The sequence below is a fragment of the Perognathus longimembris genome, chromosome 5, assembly GCF_023159225.1.
Source record: "Perognathus longimembris pacificus isolate PPM17 chromosome 5, ASM2315922v1, whole genome shotgun sequence".
Classification (NCBI taxonomy): domain Eukaryota; kingdom Metazoa; phylum Chordata; class Mammalia; order Rodentia; family Heteromyidae; genus Perognathus; species Perognathus longimembris.
Window position 1 is genome coordinate 63,413,868 of NC_063165.1, and position 15,679 is coordinate 63,429,546.

Genomic DNA, 15,679 nt, shown 5'->3' on the forward strand with positions numbered 1-15,679 from the left:
GTGGACAAGGCGCTACTGGACCTTAAACTTAAGAGTCTTGTACTCTGGCTTGGCTTTTTAGCTCAAGGCTGGTATTCTAGCAATTCAGCCACATCTCTGCTTACAACTTTTTGCTCATATACTTTTCCACCCAGGCTGGTTTCAAACCATGATCCTTGGATCTCAGCCTCCTGAGTAGCTTTATAGCAATGAGCTACCAACAACACCTTGTCCTAAGTTCTTTGTTTTTGGAGATTCAATCTCATTATGTAATCTAGATTAACCTTGAACTCCCAATCCTCAGACTTCAGCTTTCCAAGTGCTGAGATTACAAGTGTGTGCTACCATGCCCACCTCTCATGCATTTATTGTCGGTTGGGGGGCTTGAACTTAGGGCCTGGGTGCTATCCCTGAGCTCCTTCACGCAAGGCTAATGCTCTACCACTTTGAGCCACAGCTCTTCTTCGTGCACTTATTTTTAATACCACAACATGAACTGGACCACCACCAGCATGTGACCAGTTCTGGAATCTGTTTTAGATATTTATTACTTTCTATCCCCTTCAACTCACTGCAACAATCATTTGGTATTTCAGGATGTCAAAGAAACAACACATGAAGGGCTAAAATATAATCAAATGGTTCAAAGTTCTGTTTGGTAGAAAGTTCAAACATCGCAAAATGTTGGTGGCAAATGCTCATACCAGTACTTAAAACTGAAATACAACCAAACTGGGGATGAAGACAGATGAGAATTATTCTTTACACCTGAAAAAATTATCAACAAATACTTTCAATTTTTAATATACTTGCACATATAAATGTTTATAATGAACATAAATGTCTAATGAAATGTTCCACAAAAAGGAGTATTTCTGTATACTTCTGACTGTAATAACCAATTTGGCTGCCCTAGTCTAAACCAAATACCAAACAAAATTAGCAAAGCAAATTCTGGAAGAGACGCTGTAAAAATGGTACTAGGTCAGGATTAGTTACCTGAGCCCTGGGATCCACTCTTCTGAGGACCAGCGGCAGTGACCTGAGCCTTAGTTAAGGTCTGCACTGGCTGAGCAACGATGGTTCCTCCACCTCCACTCACAATGGCTTTGGCAACTCCTTGGGTCACTACTTGCTTGGGACCAACTGCTTTGGCAACAGAAGAGCTGGCCTTGGCAACAAGGATTTGGCTACCACTGATTGCCACAGCCTGCTTTACTGTTGATGGTAAAGTAGTCCCAACTGGCACCCCAACAACCTGTTCAAAACAAATAAGAAAATTCTAGCAGTGTTGCTTTGCATAGTACCTCTGAGAGTTCTGAAACAACGTAGCTACTGTGTTCTAGCAAAGAACAAGGCAATGGGCTAGAGAGAACATACAGAGTCTAATCAGTCCTTGAGCAAGACTGCCTGGACAGATATGAAACAATAGTCTTTACATTTTTGATATTATAATATTAAAATCTTAAGTACTATTGGCTTAACCTAAGATATTTTTCGCAACTTTTGAGTAATGAGGTTTTGGGTTTTTTGTTGTTGTTGTTGTTGTCAATCCTGGGTCTTCAAGTCAGGGCCTGCGCACTATCCCTAAGTTTCTTTTGCTGGCACTCTAACACTTAAGCCACAAGCACCACTTCCGTTTTTTTCTGTTTATGTGTTATAGCAAGAAATCGAACCCAGGGCTTCATGCATGCTAGACAAGCACTCTACCACTAAGCCACATTTCAAGCCTGTTTAAAAAAAAAAAAAGAAAGAAAATTTGGGAGATTTAGCTGGGTACAGGAATTCATGCCTATAATCCTAGCTACCTGGAAGGCAGAGATTGGGAGAATCGCAGTTTGAGACCAGTGTGGGCAAAAAGTTATACAGACTCTATCTTAAACAATATGGCTGTCTGTGGTGGCACACACTTGCCACTGCTAACTACACAGAATCATAAATAGAAGAATGGCAGTACAGGGCAGCCTAAGCATAAATATGAGACACTATTTGCAAAGGAATGAAAGCAAAAAGGACTGTGTACATGATCCAAGTGTCAGAGCACCTGCCATTAGTAAGCAAAAGGCCCTGAATTCAAACTCTAATACTATTTAAAAAATATAATAAATCAGTTCTCCAGCTAGCCCCCAAATCTTTCACCAATATAGAGAACTCAGAAATGATTTGAACTTGAGGGCAAAAGAAACACAGTTGATGATGATAAAGTCTCATTTTGTTTGTAATTTCATTATCTTCAATAACAATGAAACTTGCCTCATTATAGAGACTCATGTTTGTTATCTTCACTACTCAGGAAGCTGAGATCCAAGGACCTAGGTTTGAAGCCAGCTAGGGCAAATAAGAGAGTTTCTTATATTTAACCAGCAAAAAGCTGGGAACAGAGGTGTGACTCAAATAGTTGAAAAGCTATTTTTTTCTGTGAGCAGAAAACCTTATCTCAAGGTCCCGAGTTCAAGCCCTAGTATCTGCACCAATGCCTGCCTAGTATTCCCTTTCACTAGATGAAGAGGGGGAGGGGAGAGGAGAGGAGAGGAGAGAGAGTGGTGGAGAGAGAGGAAAAGAGGGAGGGCAAACTATGGTTCAAAGAGATTAAGTAACCTGCCCAAGTCAAAAGTAATGAGTAGGTAATGAGATCTGCAACAAATTAATTTATGGGTCACTCATTTTGCCTTCCTCTTTCTTATGTTAAAGTTAATTCCTCTATTTTTTATTTATTTATGTTGCCAGTCCTGGGGCTTAAACTCGGGGCCTGAACACTGTCCCTGGCTTCTTTTTGCTCAAAGCTAGCATGCTACCTCTTGAGCCACAGCATCACTTCTGGCTTTTTCTGTGTATGTGGTACTGAGGAATCAAAGCTAGGGCTTCATGTATGCTAGGCAAGCACTCTACCACTGAGCCACATTGCCAGCCCTCTATATTTCTAATGGGTTATGGTTGAATGGAAAGAAAACTACCACTTTTTCCACCTTTGTGATTTTGGGTAGTTTCTAAAAATGTACTTCTGCAGTAGCCAGAGAGAGCCTGTACTTGCAGATAACCACTTATCTCGATCCTGAAGCACATACTAAGTGCCCTAACAGCAATGACTTTCTCATGCTCTGCTGTTTCTTTGAAGTTATTGCTCTGCTTGGCTCTTCTTTATGGGTACTCTGAAGGCTAATCCTAGGCATTCTAACATAAATCCACCCATTTTATCTTAGTCCTATACTATCATTAAGTAGGTATCAATTGGATGAGACAGCATTACTATGGATAAACTGGCAAAACACAGTGGTGAAAGTGGAAACTAACCTATCCCAGATCTCTTAACATTTAACAGCAATGCCAGACTGACTCAAAACCTGAATCAGTAACACCACATATCCCTATATGAAGCAGAACAGATTAAGATAATCTGAGTAGAAAGTTCAGATGACCACAGATTTACTAAAGCACTGTGACAGAATGCTTACCCCCAAGGCTAAATAAAGTAAGAGGATACAAGTGGGGATGTGTAATTTTTGGCTATAGAAAACCCAAGTTCAACTTGATGCTGAAGCTTCATGGTTTCCAAATTTGCCTATAGAACCATCAGGGGAACTAAATATCCGATTCTCATGGCCCTAGAAGATTCAGACCCTAGTTATCAATACCTTTATTTTTATTATTTTATTGCTGTTTATGGAGACAGGTCTCACACCATACCCAACCAACTCACAGTTCTCCTGCCTCAGCCCCCAAGTGCTGGAATTACAGACATGTTCCACCACATCTGCCTTTAGTACTTTCTACACCAGCAGACGGGTCTGATCAGACAATTTTGTAAACTTTAGAACCAGCCTTAAATGCTGATTTTTTATATCAAGCTTTATCCAAATCCAAATTATCTAAAGTATTTTTCTAGTTTAGAGTATTTCTCTAAGAATATGACTCTCCCTACACAGGTTAGCTTCCAAGTTAAAAAAACAACAACACACAAAATATTCTTAATAGTTTTAGAGTATAACTGCCAAAGTGGATGTTCTAAAAGCATGCTTAGGCTAGAGACAATGGTTTACAAATTCACCCTACTTATTAGAAGTCTGGAGTTGGCAGACCCGGGTTAAGGACCCTGTTATTTATTAGATCAAGGAAGCTACCTCTTACGAGCCCAATTTTCTTGTTCATAAAATGAGAGTGAAAATGCCACCTCCTAGGGTGGTGGGAAAATCATAGGTTATATATACATATGAACTTGGGACACATAAACACTAAAATAATTGCTAACTGGATATATGTGCATTATGGATTTCCCAATACATCAATTCTTCCAGTATCTCACACTATAAGGAAAATAAACTCTCTGAAGAGCTAGGAATTACTTATTCTATTCATCAAGCACAGCTTGGAATGTAAACTATAGCACTTTTCTTTCAGAAAAAAGTGAAATAATACCCTCATCTTTTAGATTTGAATCTGGTGGAAAGATGTGTCCCTGAAGTTAATCATTCATTAACAGAGAGAAGACACAACAACCATTTGCCTCTTAGACATTCCCTCTTGTTGGGATGCTAAGGACCACAGCATCTTAATATCATCTGACTGGCTTTTCCAAATGGGCTGCCATCCACAGATCTGGATAGAATCAGCAACCTTGAAATGCTGAATCTTTTTAGCACTTGATGGCTACTTAGGCAAACAACATCCATTTATACATTGACCTTCCTATGTCCCTACCCAACACAAACCTTGGAAGGCTGAATCTTCGGTGACTGGGTAGTTCCTTCTCCAGCACTTATAACCTGTTTTTGAGGAGACACAGCTATCATGTGACCTCCTTTCACAGTCACATACTGAGGGAGAGGTGACTGGCTAACAGCTCCTGTTGTGGGCACATGAGAGGCTTCCCCAGGTTCCTGTTTGATGATCACCTTGCAATAAACATGACAATAACATCAAATAAGTATTCTATAGTGGAAAGAAAATCACTACTAGTATCTGAACTTAATATCTACAAGAACTAACAAAACTGGTGTATAAAGAATGACTTGACAGCAATATAACAACCTTGTCTAAAAGTATTCCTTAACAGCTAAAGAGACTAAATACAAGATCTGTGCTGGACCCCGTGCTTCTATCACTTGAGAGATTGATGGCAAAAAGGAGAAGTAGAAAGAAACAAGACATAGCTGTGCTCTCTGGACTACAAGAAAGTGGTCATCACAAAGTAATGAAGCATGACTCAGTCTAGTAGGGGATCTAAGAGTTGAGACACACTACAGTCTATGTTGCAGAGATCATCTCAATCAACTCACACACCACAGAAAGCATTATGGCCCGATACTAGTGGCTTGCACCTATATATAAATAAATATATATATATATATATATATATATATATATTTTTTTTTTTTTTTGCCAGTCCTGGGCCTTAGACTCAGGGCCTGAGTACTGTCCCTGGCTTTTTCTTGCTCAAGGCTAGCACTCTGCCACTGGAGCCACAGCACCACTTCTGGCCATTTTCTACATATGTGGTGCTAGGGAATCAAACCCAGGGCTTCATGTATATGAGGGAAGCACTCTTGCCACTAGGCCATACTCCCAGCCCGCACCTATAATCTTAACTATTCATAAGGATAAAGTGTGAGATCAAAGTTCAAAGCCACCCCAAGCAGAAAAGTCTGTGAGACTCTTCTCTGATCTTCATTTAACCACTAAAAAACCAGTAGAGGTATCACTCAAGTAGCAGAACACCAGCCTCGAGCAAAACAGCCAAGCAAAACACCTGAGGGTCCTGAGTTCAAGCCCCAGTGAAGAAAAGAAGAAAAAGGAGGAGGAAGAATTATTAACAGGACCACATACACTTGTGGGACAATGAAATATATACTCACTTTTGTAAAAGCTCCAAGTCCTCCGGTTATAGGTTTGGGGCTCTGAACCTTAGGGTGACTCCCAATTGGGCAAAGAGGTGGCATAGATGCAAACAAAGAATCTTCCTGCTGTGTAAATAAAAACAAAATTGTAGAGTCAATCTGGTATAGATTGATGATTGCAGATAATCCAGTCACTTATATTTAATACAAACCTGTCACAAAAAGAACTTAAATCAGCATATACAAAAACAAGGTCAATTCAAATCTACTATAGGGAAATGATGAGAGTGATGTTGACCAAGATGCACTGTACTCCAGAAACTGATGTTGAACTGAAACCCCTTTGCACAACTACTTAAATTAAAAATATACTTTAAACAAGTCACTATACTTTGTATGCCTCTAGTTTGTAAAGATAAAATTTAAGTCTCAAGCAATTTTCCATAATTAAATTTAGGAGCAAGACACAAAGTCAAGAACATTTTTTGAGCAGAATTAAAAGATCATGAAGTATTCAAAAACAAAAATGCAAAAGTAAAATCTTCAAGGAAATTGCTGAAAATTTGTAGTCATATAGCTGTATTCATATATTGCATTTATATAGGAAAACCTCACTTTGGACCAGAAAATTTATCAATATCAAAACCATCCAGCTTCTAAATAAGAAATGCTATTATTAGCATTAGTTGTATAAGATAAATGATATTTGCATTCTCAGGGTTTCTCAGAGAGGAGTTTATATCTCAAAGGCTTCAACTGATGGCACTCCTAACAAGAAAGGTGGATAATGAACCAAACAGCAAGGAAGTGTCTTTGCCAAATGGCGAGCATTTAGCAATCTGATCTGAATTAATCAAATCATATTCAGAGTGCCTTTTTTGGGGGGAGGGGGAGATTCCCAGTCCTGGGGCTTGAACTCAGGGCCTGGGCACTGTTCGAGTTTTGTTTTTTAAACTGTTATAAAAGAGATGTACAGAGTGGGTACAGTTACGTAACTCAGATACCTGAGCGCTTTTTTTTGCTCAAGGCTAGCGCTGTACTACTTCAGCCATAACTCTTCTTCTGGTCTTTTGTGGGTAACTAGAGATAAGAGTCTAACAGGCTTTCTTGCCTGGGCTGACTTTGAATCTTACCTCAGTCCCCTGAGTAGGTAGGATGACATGTGTGTGCCACCAGCACTCAGCTAGAGTTCTAAATTTTAAAGTACTATTATTTTTTTTTTTGGTACCAGCTTATAGACAAGAATTATACCATGTACTGGTGGCTCATGCCTGTAATCCTAGCTACTCAGGAGGCTGAGATTTGAAGATAATGGTTCAAAAGCAAGCTGAGACAGGAAAGTCTGTGAGACTCTTACCTCCAATTAACCACCAGAAAACTGGAACTGGAGCACCAGCTGCGAGCAAAAGAGCTCAGGAACAGTGCACAAGCCCTGAATTCAAGCCCCATAACCAACATAAAGGAATTATTATTAAGGTGGTATGGTGGCTCATGCGAGTATTATTAAGGAGGCTGAGGCCTGGAGGACTGCATGCAGTTCAAAGGCAATCCAGGGGCAGAAAAATTTGAGACTCCATCTCCAATTAACCTCAAAAAGTAGGGCTGGAGACTGGAAGCTTGGCTCAAGAGACTCATCATAGTAACCAGCCAACTGCTGGAAGCGGGCACTGTGGCTCAAGTGGAAGAGCACTAGCCTCGAGCAGAAGTGCTCAGAGACAGTGCCAGGCCTTGAGTTCAAACCCCGTGAATGCCCATGAATGCCAACTGGGACAAGCTATCCAAAAGCAATGAGCACCTAGACCTTCAGGACAAGGTCAATCCTGACAATGAGGAACCATGGAGAGGAGTAAGAGGAGATGAAGTCTCATCTTAAATGCAGTCAATTTAAACTTGCCATTTCAAAATTAACCGGAACCGGGAGATCAAGAGGAATAGTTGCTTGCCCACCTAATGTCCATACCTGTCCATTTTCCATCTGGAAAGGAACTTGTATTCTTGCCTTTGTTATTTGCTGTTTGTATATATATATTAGCCTCTGACTGGTTACTCCCAACCAGTCCACTACCCAGTGGCCTCCTCACAAAAAGAAAACCAAAAAACAAACAAAAAAAACAAAACCCTAAACACTCCCTTCCTGCCCCCAGTCCAGTTATTCTTCCTTCCTTGTAATGGGCCACAATTGGGTTTATGCTCCAAATGGAACTTTCCTGGCTCATGGCCAGGGTGTGTTCTCCCATGTTGTTCATGTTAACTGGTCCTGTGAACTTGTCAGCCTTTGCCTGACCTTTTCAAAAGTCTGTTAACAGGATAACATCCCTCACCCAGGGTGCCACCTGGGAACTTGAAGTTCAAGGCCATCCTACAGGCAACTGGAGGCTTCCCTTACACTGCTCTGCCCAGCACGGTTCTGGATCCTGAAGACCCCAGCCCCAGTGACTCCTTGATGCACCCAAGCTGCAGGAGGAAGCCAGAGGAGACCATGACACCCATTGGCTCTGATAATCATTCTTATGGAAATAATGAGGACCTTTACTGACCAAACTGTCAAGCAAATACTTCTTGGATGGTACCTGGCCAAACAACAAATCAGGGACCCCTGACTACTTCATGCCTTTACAGCAGGAAGTAGCTCCAGAAGAAACAACCTCGGCCCATACTTCCGGCCTGGTACCCTTCCCCAGTTATTAATAAACAACAAATGGGGGGATGTTAGCATATCCACTGCCTCAGGTCCTCAGCTCCTACCATTAGCCCCCAGATCCATCCATACCTAATGAGCCACTCCTACTCACTATTAAGACCTACCTACTTCCCCTTTAGCTCCAGAGAGAAGCTGCCACCTGGATAAGGTGCAGATGCCATGTTGCTCCCTCTCCATGGGAGATATGGCCCCACTAATAAGCCTCCTTATAAACATTACATAAATATGCAAGTAACTAAAAGACTAATATATTTTTACTTGGGTATACAAATATAAGAAACATGAAGTATAAGATAAACGTTTTGTAAAGAAATACTTCTAACAAAGTTGTTACCTCCAAAACATAAATAAATGAGGCCACCTTCTCACTATACTGTTTCCAACTTTATATTGGTGATCATCTGATAGAAGCACTAAGAATCATTGTCTATACTTAGAAAAGGCAAGGTGAAGTGGTAGTCAGGAGTAGATGCTACTCAAGATACATTCTAATGCAAAAGTCTATGATACCTGGACCAACCCTACACTCTTACTAACACTTTGCAAACTGTCTTTAGAAACAAGCAAGCCACGAAAATGCAGTAAGAGTCTTACCTTGACAGTAGATGTTATAAAACTACTTCCATGAATTTTTGGAATAGGGGAAGCTGTTCCTTGGGGGACCTGAGAAGTCGTGGAGAGCTTGTTTGTAGGACTTCCTGATAAGCAAGGCAGATTTTAAAATTAAGTATGAACAAAGTAAAAGTTATAAAATATAGTTTGAATATTTGAATAAAATATAATTTGAATAATATTTTCTACTGTTCTCCTCTCTTTGCCACTATTTTTTTCTTGGGGGAGGGAGGGTGCTGCTCCTGGGGCTTGAACTCAAGGCCTAGGTGTTATCCCTCAGCTTCTTTTTGCTCAAAGCTGCAGCTCTACCATTTGAGCCACAGCACCATTTCTAGCTTTTTCTGAGTACTTCATTACTGGAGATAAGAGTCTAATGGACTTTCCTGTCCAAGCTGGCTTTGAACTGTGATCTTAGATCTTAGCCTCCTGAGTAGCTAGGATTACAGGTGTGAATCACTGGCACCCAGCTTTACTACTTCTTTTTGTGAAAACTTTCAACCCTGAAACAAATAGAAAAGGCACTTTTGAGGTTTTTATCTCTATAACATTGCTCACATGCTCAGCCTGAGAAGAGATAAAAGGCTACTAAGGACAAAAAGAAAAATATGGTATACATATGTACTCTGTTTCTTTTTCTTTTTTTTTCCTTTCTTTTTCTTTTTTGGCCAGTCCTGGGCCTTGGACTCAGGGCCTGAGCACTGTCCCTGGCCTCTTCTTGCTCAAGGCTAGCACTCTGCCACTTGAGCCACAGCGCCCCCTCCTCTGGTCTGTTTCTTAATATAGTATGATACAATATAGTGGTACTGGGTTAAAATATATATTCAAGCAAATTAAACTCCTATACTGGGGCTGGAAATATGGCCCAGTGGCAAGAGTGCTTGCCTTGTATACATGAAGCCCTGGGTTCGATTTCCCAGCACCACATACATAGAAAACGGCCAGAAGTGGTGCTGTGGCTCAAGTGGCAGAGTGCTAGCCTTCAGCAAAAAGCAGCCAGGGACAGTGCTCAGGCCCTTAGTCCAAGGCCTAGGACTGGCAAGAAAAAAAAACTCCTATAGTATAGTTCCACTAGGTTAGACTCATCCCCAAACATTGCCCATGTGAAACATTTATTACTTCATCTGCACAAATTTTAGAGTATGAGTAAAATGATTTACCGTATCAGTAGTAAAATCAACATTTATTTAATCAAGATTCATTTAATTACCTATTCCATCTGACAAAACTTGTCTCTATGGTTTTGTGACCGATTTCTAAAACTTCAATGACTTCTATTTGACATACCTAAACATATTCAAAAGGACATTAGGGAAGCCCAGAAAACTTTTTTTAAGGGAGTTCCACATAAACCACTGTTAAAGTGCTTAGCTTTAAAATAAAAAAATAAAAAAAACACTTATTCTGAAAACATGTATTAATGTATATTAATTCCAACAAGTTATAAGAAGTCTGTTGAGGGGAGGGCATGGCTCAAGCAGAGCACCTACACAAGCAAACACAGGACCTTGCTGGGTTTACCCACTCATAAGGGAGGGAGGGGGGAGGGAGGGAAGGAGGGAGGGAGGGAGGAAGGGAGGGAGGGAGGGAGACCAGCCTCATGATCTTGCAATCATTTTCCCCCCCTCTTTTCATTATTTCCCTTAATCAGGGACGATTCCATTTATGAGCATGTATCTAAATCCTGGTTAAATGATGGGGAAAATTACATTATTTGTGAAAAAAATGTTTAAGCAAACAACTCCCAAAGTACCACGTAGTTGAAGATAAAGGAGATGACATAGGAGACTTGTTAGTCTTCCTAATAGGATTTTCTTTTTATACCACTAGTAAAAAGTATTTGTTCTGGGAGAAATGTGCATGGCTCATAATACTATTCTTATTTGCAGGCCCAAAAAAGAATAAGACTTTCACTTACAAATGAAAAGAAAACCAACTTTTTTTTCCCCTTCTATATATATACATTTTTTGGGGGGGGAGGGGGTGTCAGTCCTGGGGTTCGAACTAAGGGCCTGGGCACTGTCCTTGAGCTTCTTTTGCTTAAGGCTAGCACTCTACCACTTGAGCCATGGTGCCACTTTTGGCTTTTTCTGTTTATGTGGTGCTGAGGAATTGAACCCAGGGCTTCATAGCACTCTACCACTAAGCCACATTCCCAGTGCCCCCCATCCCCCACAAAACCAACTATTTCTTTAAAGGAAAGTGAATTATGGAATATAATTCCTAAAAATGTTAACTTTTACAAAGTCAAAGAAGCACTACTTACATTAATTGTAAGTTTAATTTGTTTTGTGGTGGTAGTGGGTTTTTGAACTCAGGCCCTGCACTTTGCTAGCATTAAACAACCACTTCAGACATGCTTCCAGCTCTTAATGTTACTTTCTACATAATCTTGTTTACAGAAGGAGATTGTATTCTCCTACTGCACAAATCTCCTATTATACAACTACAAAGTTATGCTTGAATTTCACCATATAAAACGTCAAATCCTTTGGGCTACACAAATACTGACCAAATACATACCAGTATTAGTAGCAGAAGCCCCCATAACCTGTCCAGGCTTATCCATGATAATATAAGGATTACTTAAAACAGAGCTGGTCGTGCCTTGCTTCACATGGACTGGAGTGGAGGTTGGGGTTCGAGGCAGTGGTGATGGACTTGGAGTTGATATTGGAGAACCTTTGTTAATTAAAAAGAGAAGAGATAAAAATTCACATATTCTACTCATTTAAAACAACACCAATGCTGGGTGCCAGCAGCTCACACCTATAATCCCAGCTACTGAAGAGTATGAGATCTGAGGATCATGGTTTGAAGCCAGACTGAGCAAGAAAGTCCATGAGACTCTTATCTCCAGTTAACCACCAGAAAACCAGAAGTGTTGCTGTGGCTCAACATGGTAGGTGGCTAGCCTTAAGCTAAAAAGCTCAGGTGACAAATGAGAAAGAGAGGCTAGGGCTATATGCTTTAGGCATAGGGCAGCAGCAGCAGCAGCGTAGTAGCAGCAGCAGCATGGCTAATTCTATAGAGTAGAATGCCTCATTTTGTACTTGATTCCTGGAACAAGAGCATCAGCATCACTAGAGACTAACTAGAAACCGATTCTCAGGTCCATCCCAGGCCTGCTGAATATAAACCTGCACTTTAACCAGACCTAGAATGCACCTTAAAGTTTCAAGAGCAGTGCTTTGCATACAACTACTAGATAAACTGGCACGATAAACCTGTAAATGTCACAGGCAGGTTGTTATAATACTAATTACACACAAAGATACTAAAATTAACAGGAAAAGAAAATTAGTAAGGGAATAACTTCACTGATGAACTTGACAGAAAAATGCAAAATGTACCAAACCCAAGTCTCTGTCAGGACTGGGAATGTGGCTTGGTGGTAGAGTGCTTACTTAGCATGAAACCATGGGTTTGATTCCTCAGTATCACAAACAGAAAAAGCTGGAAGTGGTGTTGTGGCTCAAGTGGTAGAGTGCTAGCTTTGACCAAAAGAAGCTCAGGGACAGTGCTGAGGCCCTGAGTTCAAGCCCCAGAACTGGCAAAAAAAAAAAAGAAAAGAAAGAAAAAAGTCTCTGTCTCTATAACCATGTCACAGGCACAATCTACACATTTATATTCCCACAAAACATTCTCAAAGGTTACTCAGGTATATAAACATCTTCAACTGCCTTAATGAAACTTACCATCTGTGAATTTCTCTAAACTTCAAACTGATTTACATGTTTATGCTATTCTTCTCTGATACAGCAAGATCCAAATTTCTAACTGTTAAGGTAAATATGGGTTCTTAATCTTTCCTTAATTTCAAAGATTTAGATATATGTCTGCTTAGTTGTCCACTTTAAGCAGAAAAGACTCCTGTTTTCCTATTTTAAGAGTTGCACAGAGCCGGCCATGAGGTTCTCGCGAGATTCCCCTCAACACCAAGCGCCTGTGTCTGGCAGAGCCGGTGTGAGACAAGATACAGTACTCCTCTAGCCGCCTGGATAATCAAGACTTGTGGCCGGACCCTTTGAGCACACACCGCGATAGTGAGGAGCCAGGCGAAAAGCACAGACTATGGCGCTGAAACGGATTAATAAGGAGCTTAGTGATTTGGCCCGTGACCCTCCAGCACAATGTTCTGCAGGTCCAGTTGGGGATGGCATGTTTCACTGGCAAGCCACAATTATGGAACCTAATGACAGCCCATATCAAGGCGGTGTATTCTTTTTTTTTTTGGCCAGTCCTGGGCCTTGGACTCAGGGCCTGAACACTGTCCCTGGCTTCCTTTTGCTCAAGGCTAGCACTCTGCCACTTGAGCCACAGCGCCACTTCTGGCAGTTTTCTGTATATGTGGTGCTGGGGAATCGAACCCAGGGCCTCATGTATACGAGGCAAGCTCTCTTGCCACTAGGCCACATCCCCAGCCCAGGTGTATTCTTTTTGACAATTCATTTTCCTACAGACTACCCCTTTAAAACCACCTAAGGTTGCATTTACAACAAGAATTTATCATCCAAATATTAACAAGTAATGGCAGCATTTGTCTTGATATTCTAAGGTCACAATGGTCTCCTGCTTTAACTATTTCTAAAGTTCTTTTATCCATTTGTTCACTGCTATGTGATCCAAACCCAGATGACCCCCTAGTGCCAGAGATTGCACGGATCTATAAAACAGACAGAGATAAGTACAACAGAATATCTCGGGAATGGACTCAGAAGTATGCCATGTGATGCTACCTTAGTCAGAATAACCTGCATTATATCTGGAATAAACTTTAAATTACTGTTCCTTTTTTGATTTCTTATCTGGCTGCTCCCCTATCAGACCTCATCTTTTTTTTTTTAATTTTATTTTTTGTTTACCTCCCTCCATTCATTCACATGCTCATCTGAGAAGACTTAAGTTCTTCCAGCTTTGGACAATAACTGCTTTTAGAAACTGTAAAGTAGTTACAAGAGAACAGTTGCCCAAGATTCAGAAAAATTTTTAAAAATGGAGCATGTGTATTATGTGGCCAATATCTTCACTCCTAACTCAGTTATGAGACTAAACCATTCCTCACTGCTCTAACATGCTGAAACCATCTGGGGGAGGGAGATGGATGCTCAGTTGTCACATCAAAGGAAACAACATCCTAGCAGCATCCATTCTTGTTTAAGCCTTCTACTGTTAGAGATCTGTTACATGATATACTTTATGCTCATAACTGATGTGGCTGGAGAACTGGTATTGAATTTATAGCATCAGTAGAACAGAAAATGTGGTGTATTTTATGCATGTCAATAAAGGAATGACCTGTTCTTGTTCTACAGAGAAAAAAAAAAAGTTGCACAGAAGTGCTCTCTCTGTCTGGATGTTGCCAAGTTTGAGTCCCAGTGTCAGAAAAACAAAACAAAACAAAAACCCCACAACATTACTATGTAAAAAGAGAACAATAAGACATGTTGAAATGATTTTAAGAAGGGGTAATTTGGTTAAGTAATAGTAATAGTGATGAGTAGACAGAAATATCACAATAATCAGCCCACCTCTCACAACTAATGTACACTAAAACAAAATAAAAACACTGCTTAGAATTCCAACAATGTTTTGTTTTTGTTTTACAAGGCACAGGGATTGAATTCAAGGCTTTGTGTTGCTGGAGAGACACTCTACAACTTGAATCATGCCACTAGCCCAACACTCCCACAGTTCTAACATCCAGCTAACTTCATACACACATCTTCAACACATCTTCTACCTACCTGAAACAATCTTACAGCTCATAGTGATGGGTTGGAAAGATTTTCCAGGTGATTCAGGATTAGGAACCTGGCTTTGTGGCACAATTTTGCAGCTTGATGCTATTGGCTGGAAAGCAGAATTGCCATGAGAACAAAAGGTAACTTTCTGGGCTGCTGTCACTTTGGTGGGTGTTCTTTCCAACGAAGATGATAAAGAATAAAATGTAGCAGGTCTCTCAGCTTCAGCATTGGCGAGGAATCCTGTTTGGAATTTAATAAGCAATTAAGTAATCAATTAACAAAATATAAAAGGAACATACATTTATATGGTCCTCCGTTCATGTTTTTTTAAATACATAGCTGACAAACAAGGAAAAACTCAAAATCTAACAACATCCTTTTTTTGTGTGTGTATGTACCAGTCCTGGAGCTTGAACACAGGGCTTGGGTGCAGTCCCTTAGCTTTTGTACACAAGACTAACACTGTACCATTTGAGGCACAACATCTCCACTTCCAGCTTTTTGGTTATTAAATGGAGATATGAGTCTCGTGGACTTTCCTGCTAGGGCTGGCTTCAACCTGTGATCCTTGAATCTCAGCTTCCTGAGTAGCTAGGATTACAGGTTTGGGCCACCAGTGCCAGGATACAAAGTCCTACCCTATTAATGTTTATAAAGAGGCTGCAACTGAAATCTAAAGAGAAATTAGACTAAAGCCAGGGGCCAGGGGCTCATGCCTGTAATCCCAGCTACAAGGGAGGCTGATATCTGGGAATTGTGGTTCAAAGCCAACCCTGGCAGGAAAGTCATTATCACTCTTAATCTCCAAAAAG

General features: G+C 40.6%; 1 protein-coding gene and 1 pseudogene across 2 annotated transcripts in view; one reads left to right on the forward strand and one right to left on the reverse strand.

Annotated features, from left to right (window-relative positions):
- The window catches only part of Yeats2 (YEATS domain containing 2), an 89,226-nt gene that overhangs the window by 32,057 nt on the left and 41,490 nt on the right, over positions 1 to 15,679 (reverse strand). Inside the window, exons 11-16 of one of the 2 annotated variants that reach the window (XM_048347026.1) lie at positions 14,868 to 15,107; positions 11,644 to 11,802; positions 9,106 to 9,209; positions 5,829 to 5,933; positions 4,686 to 4,868; positions 979 to 1,237 (exon numbers count right to left, since the gene is read on the reverse strand). In XM_048347026.1, coding sequence (XP_048202983.1) covers positions 979 to 1,237; positions 4,686 to 4,868; positions 5,829 to 5,933; positions 9,106 to 9,209; positions 11,644 to 11,802; positions 14,868 to 15,107 — 1,050 coding nt within the window. Of the gene's footprint in view, positions 1 to 978; positions 1,238 to 4,685; positions 4,869 to 5,828; positions 5,937 to 9,105; positions 9,210 to 11,643; positions 11,803 to 14,867; positions 15,108 to 15,679 lie in introns of both variants that reach the window. The other variant, XM_048347025.1, reaches the window with a different exon arrangement.
- LOC125351926 lies at positions 13,062 to 14,166 on the forward strand (annotated as a pseudogene).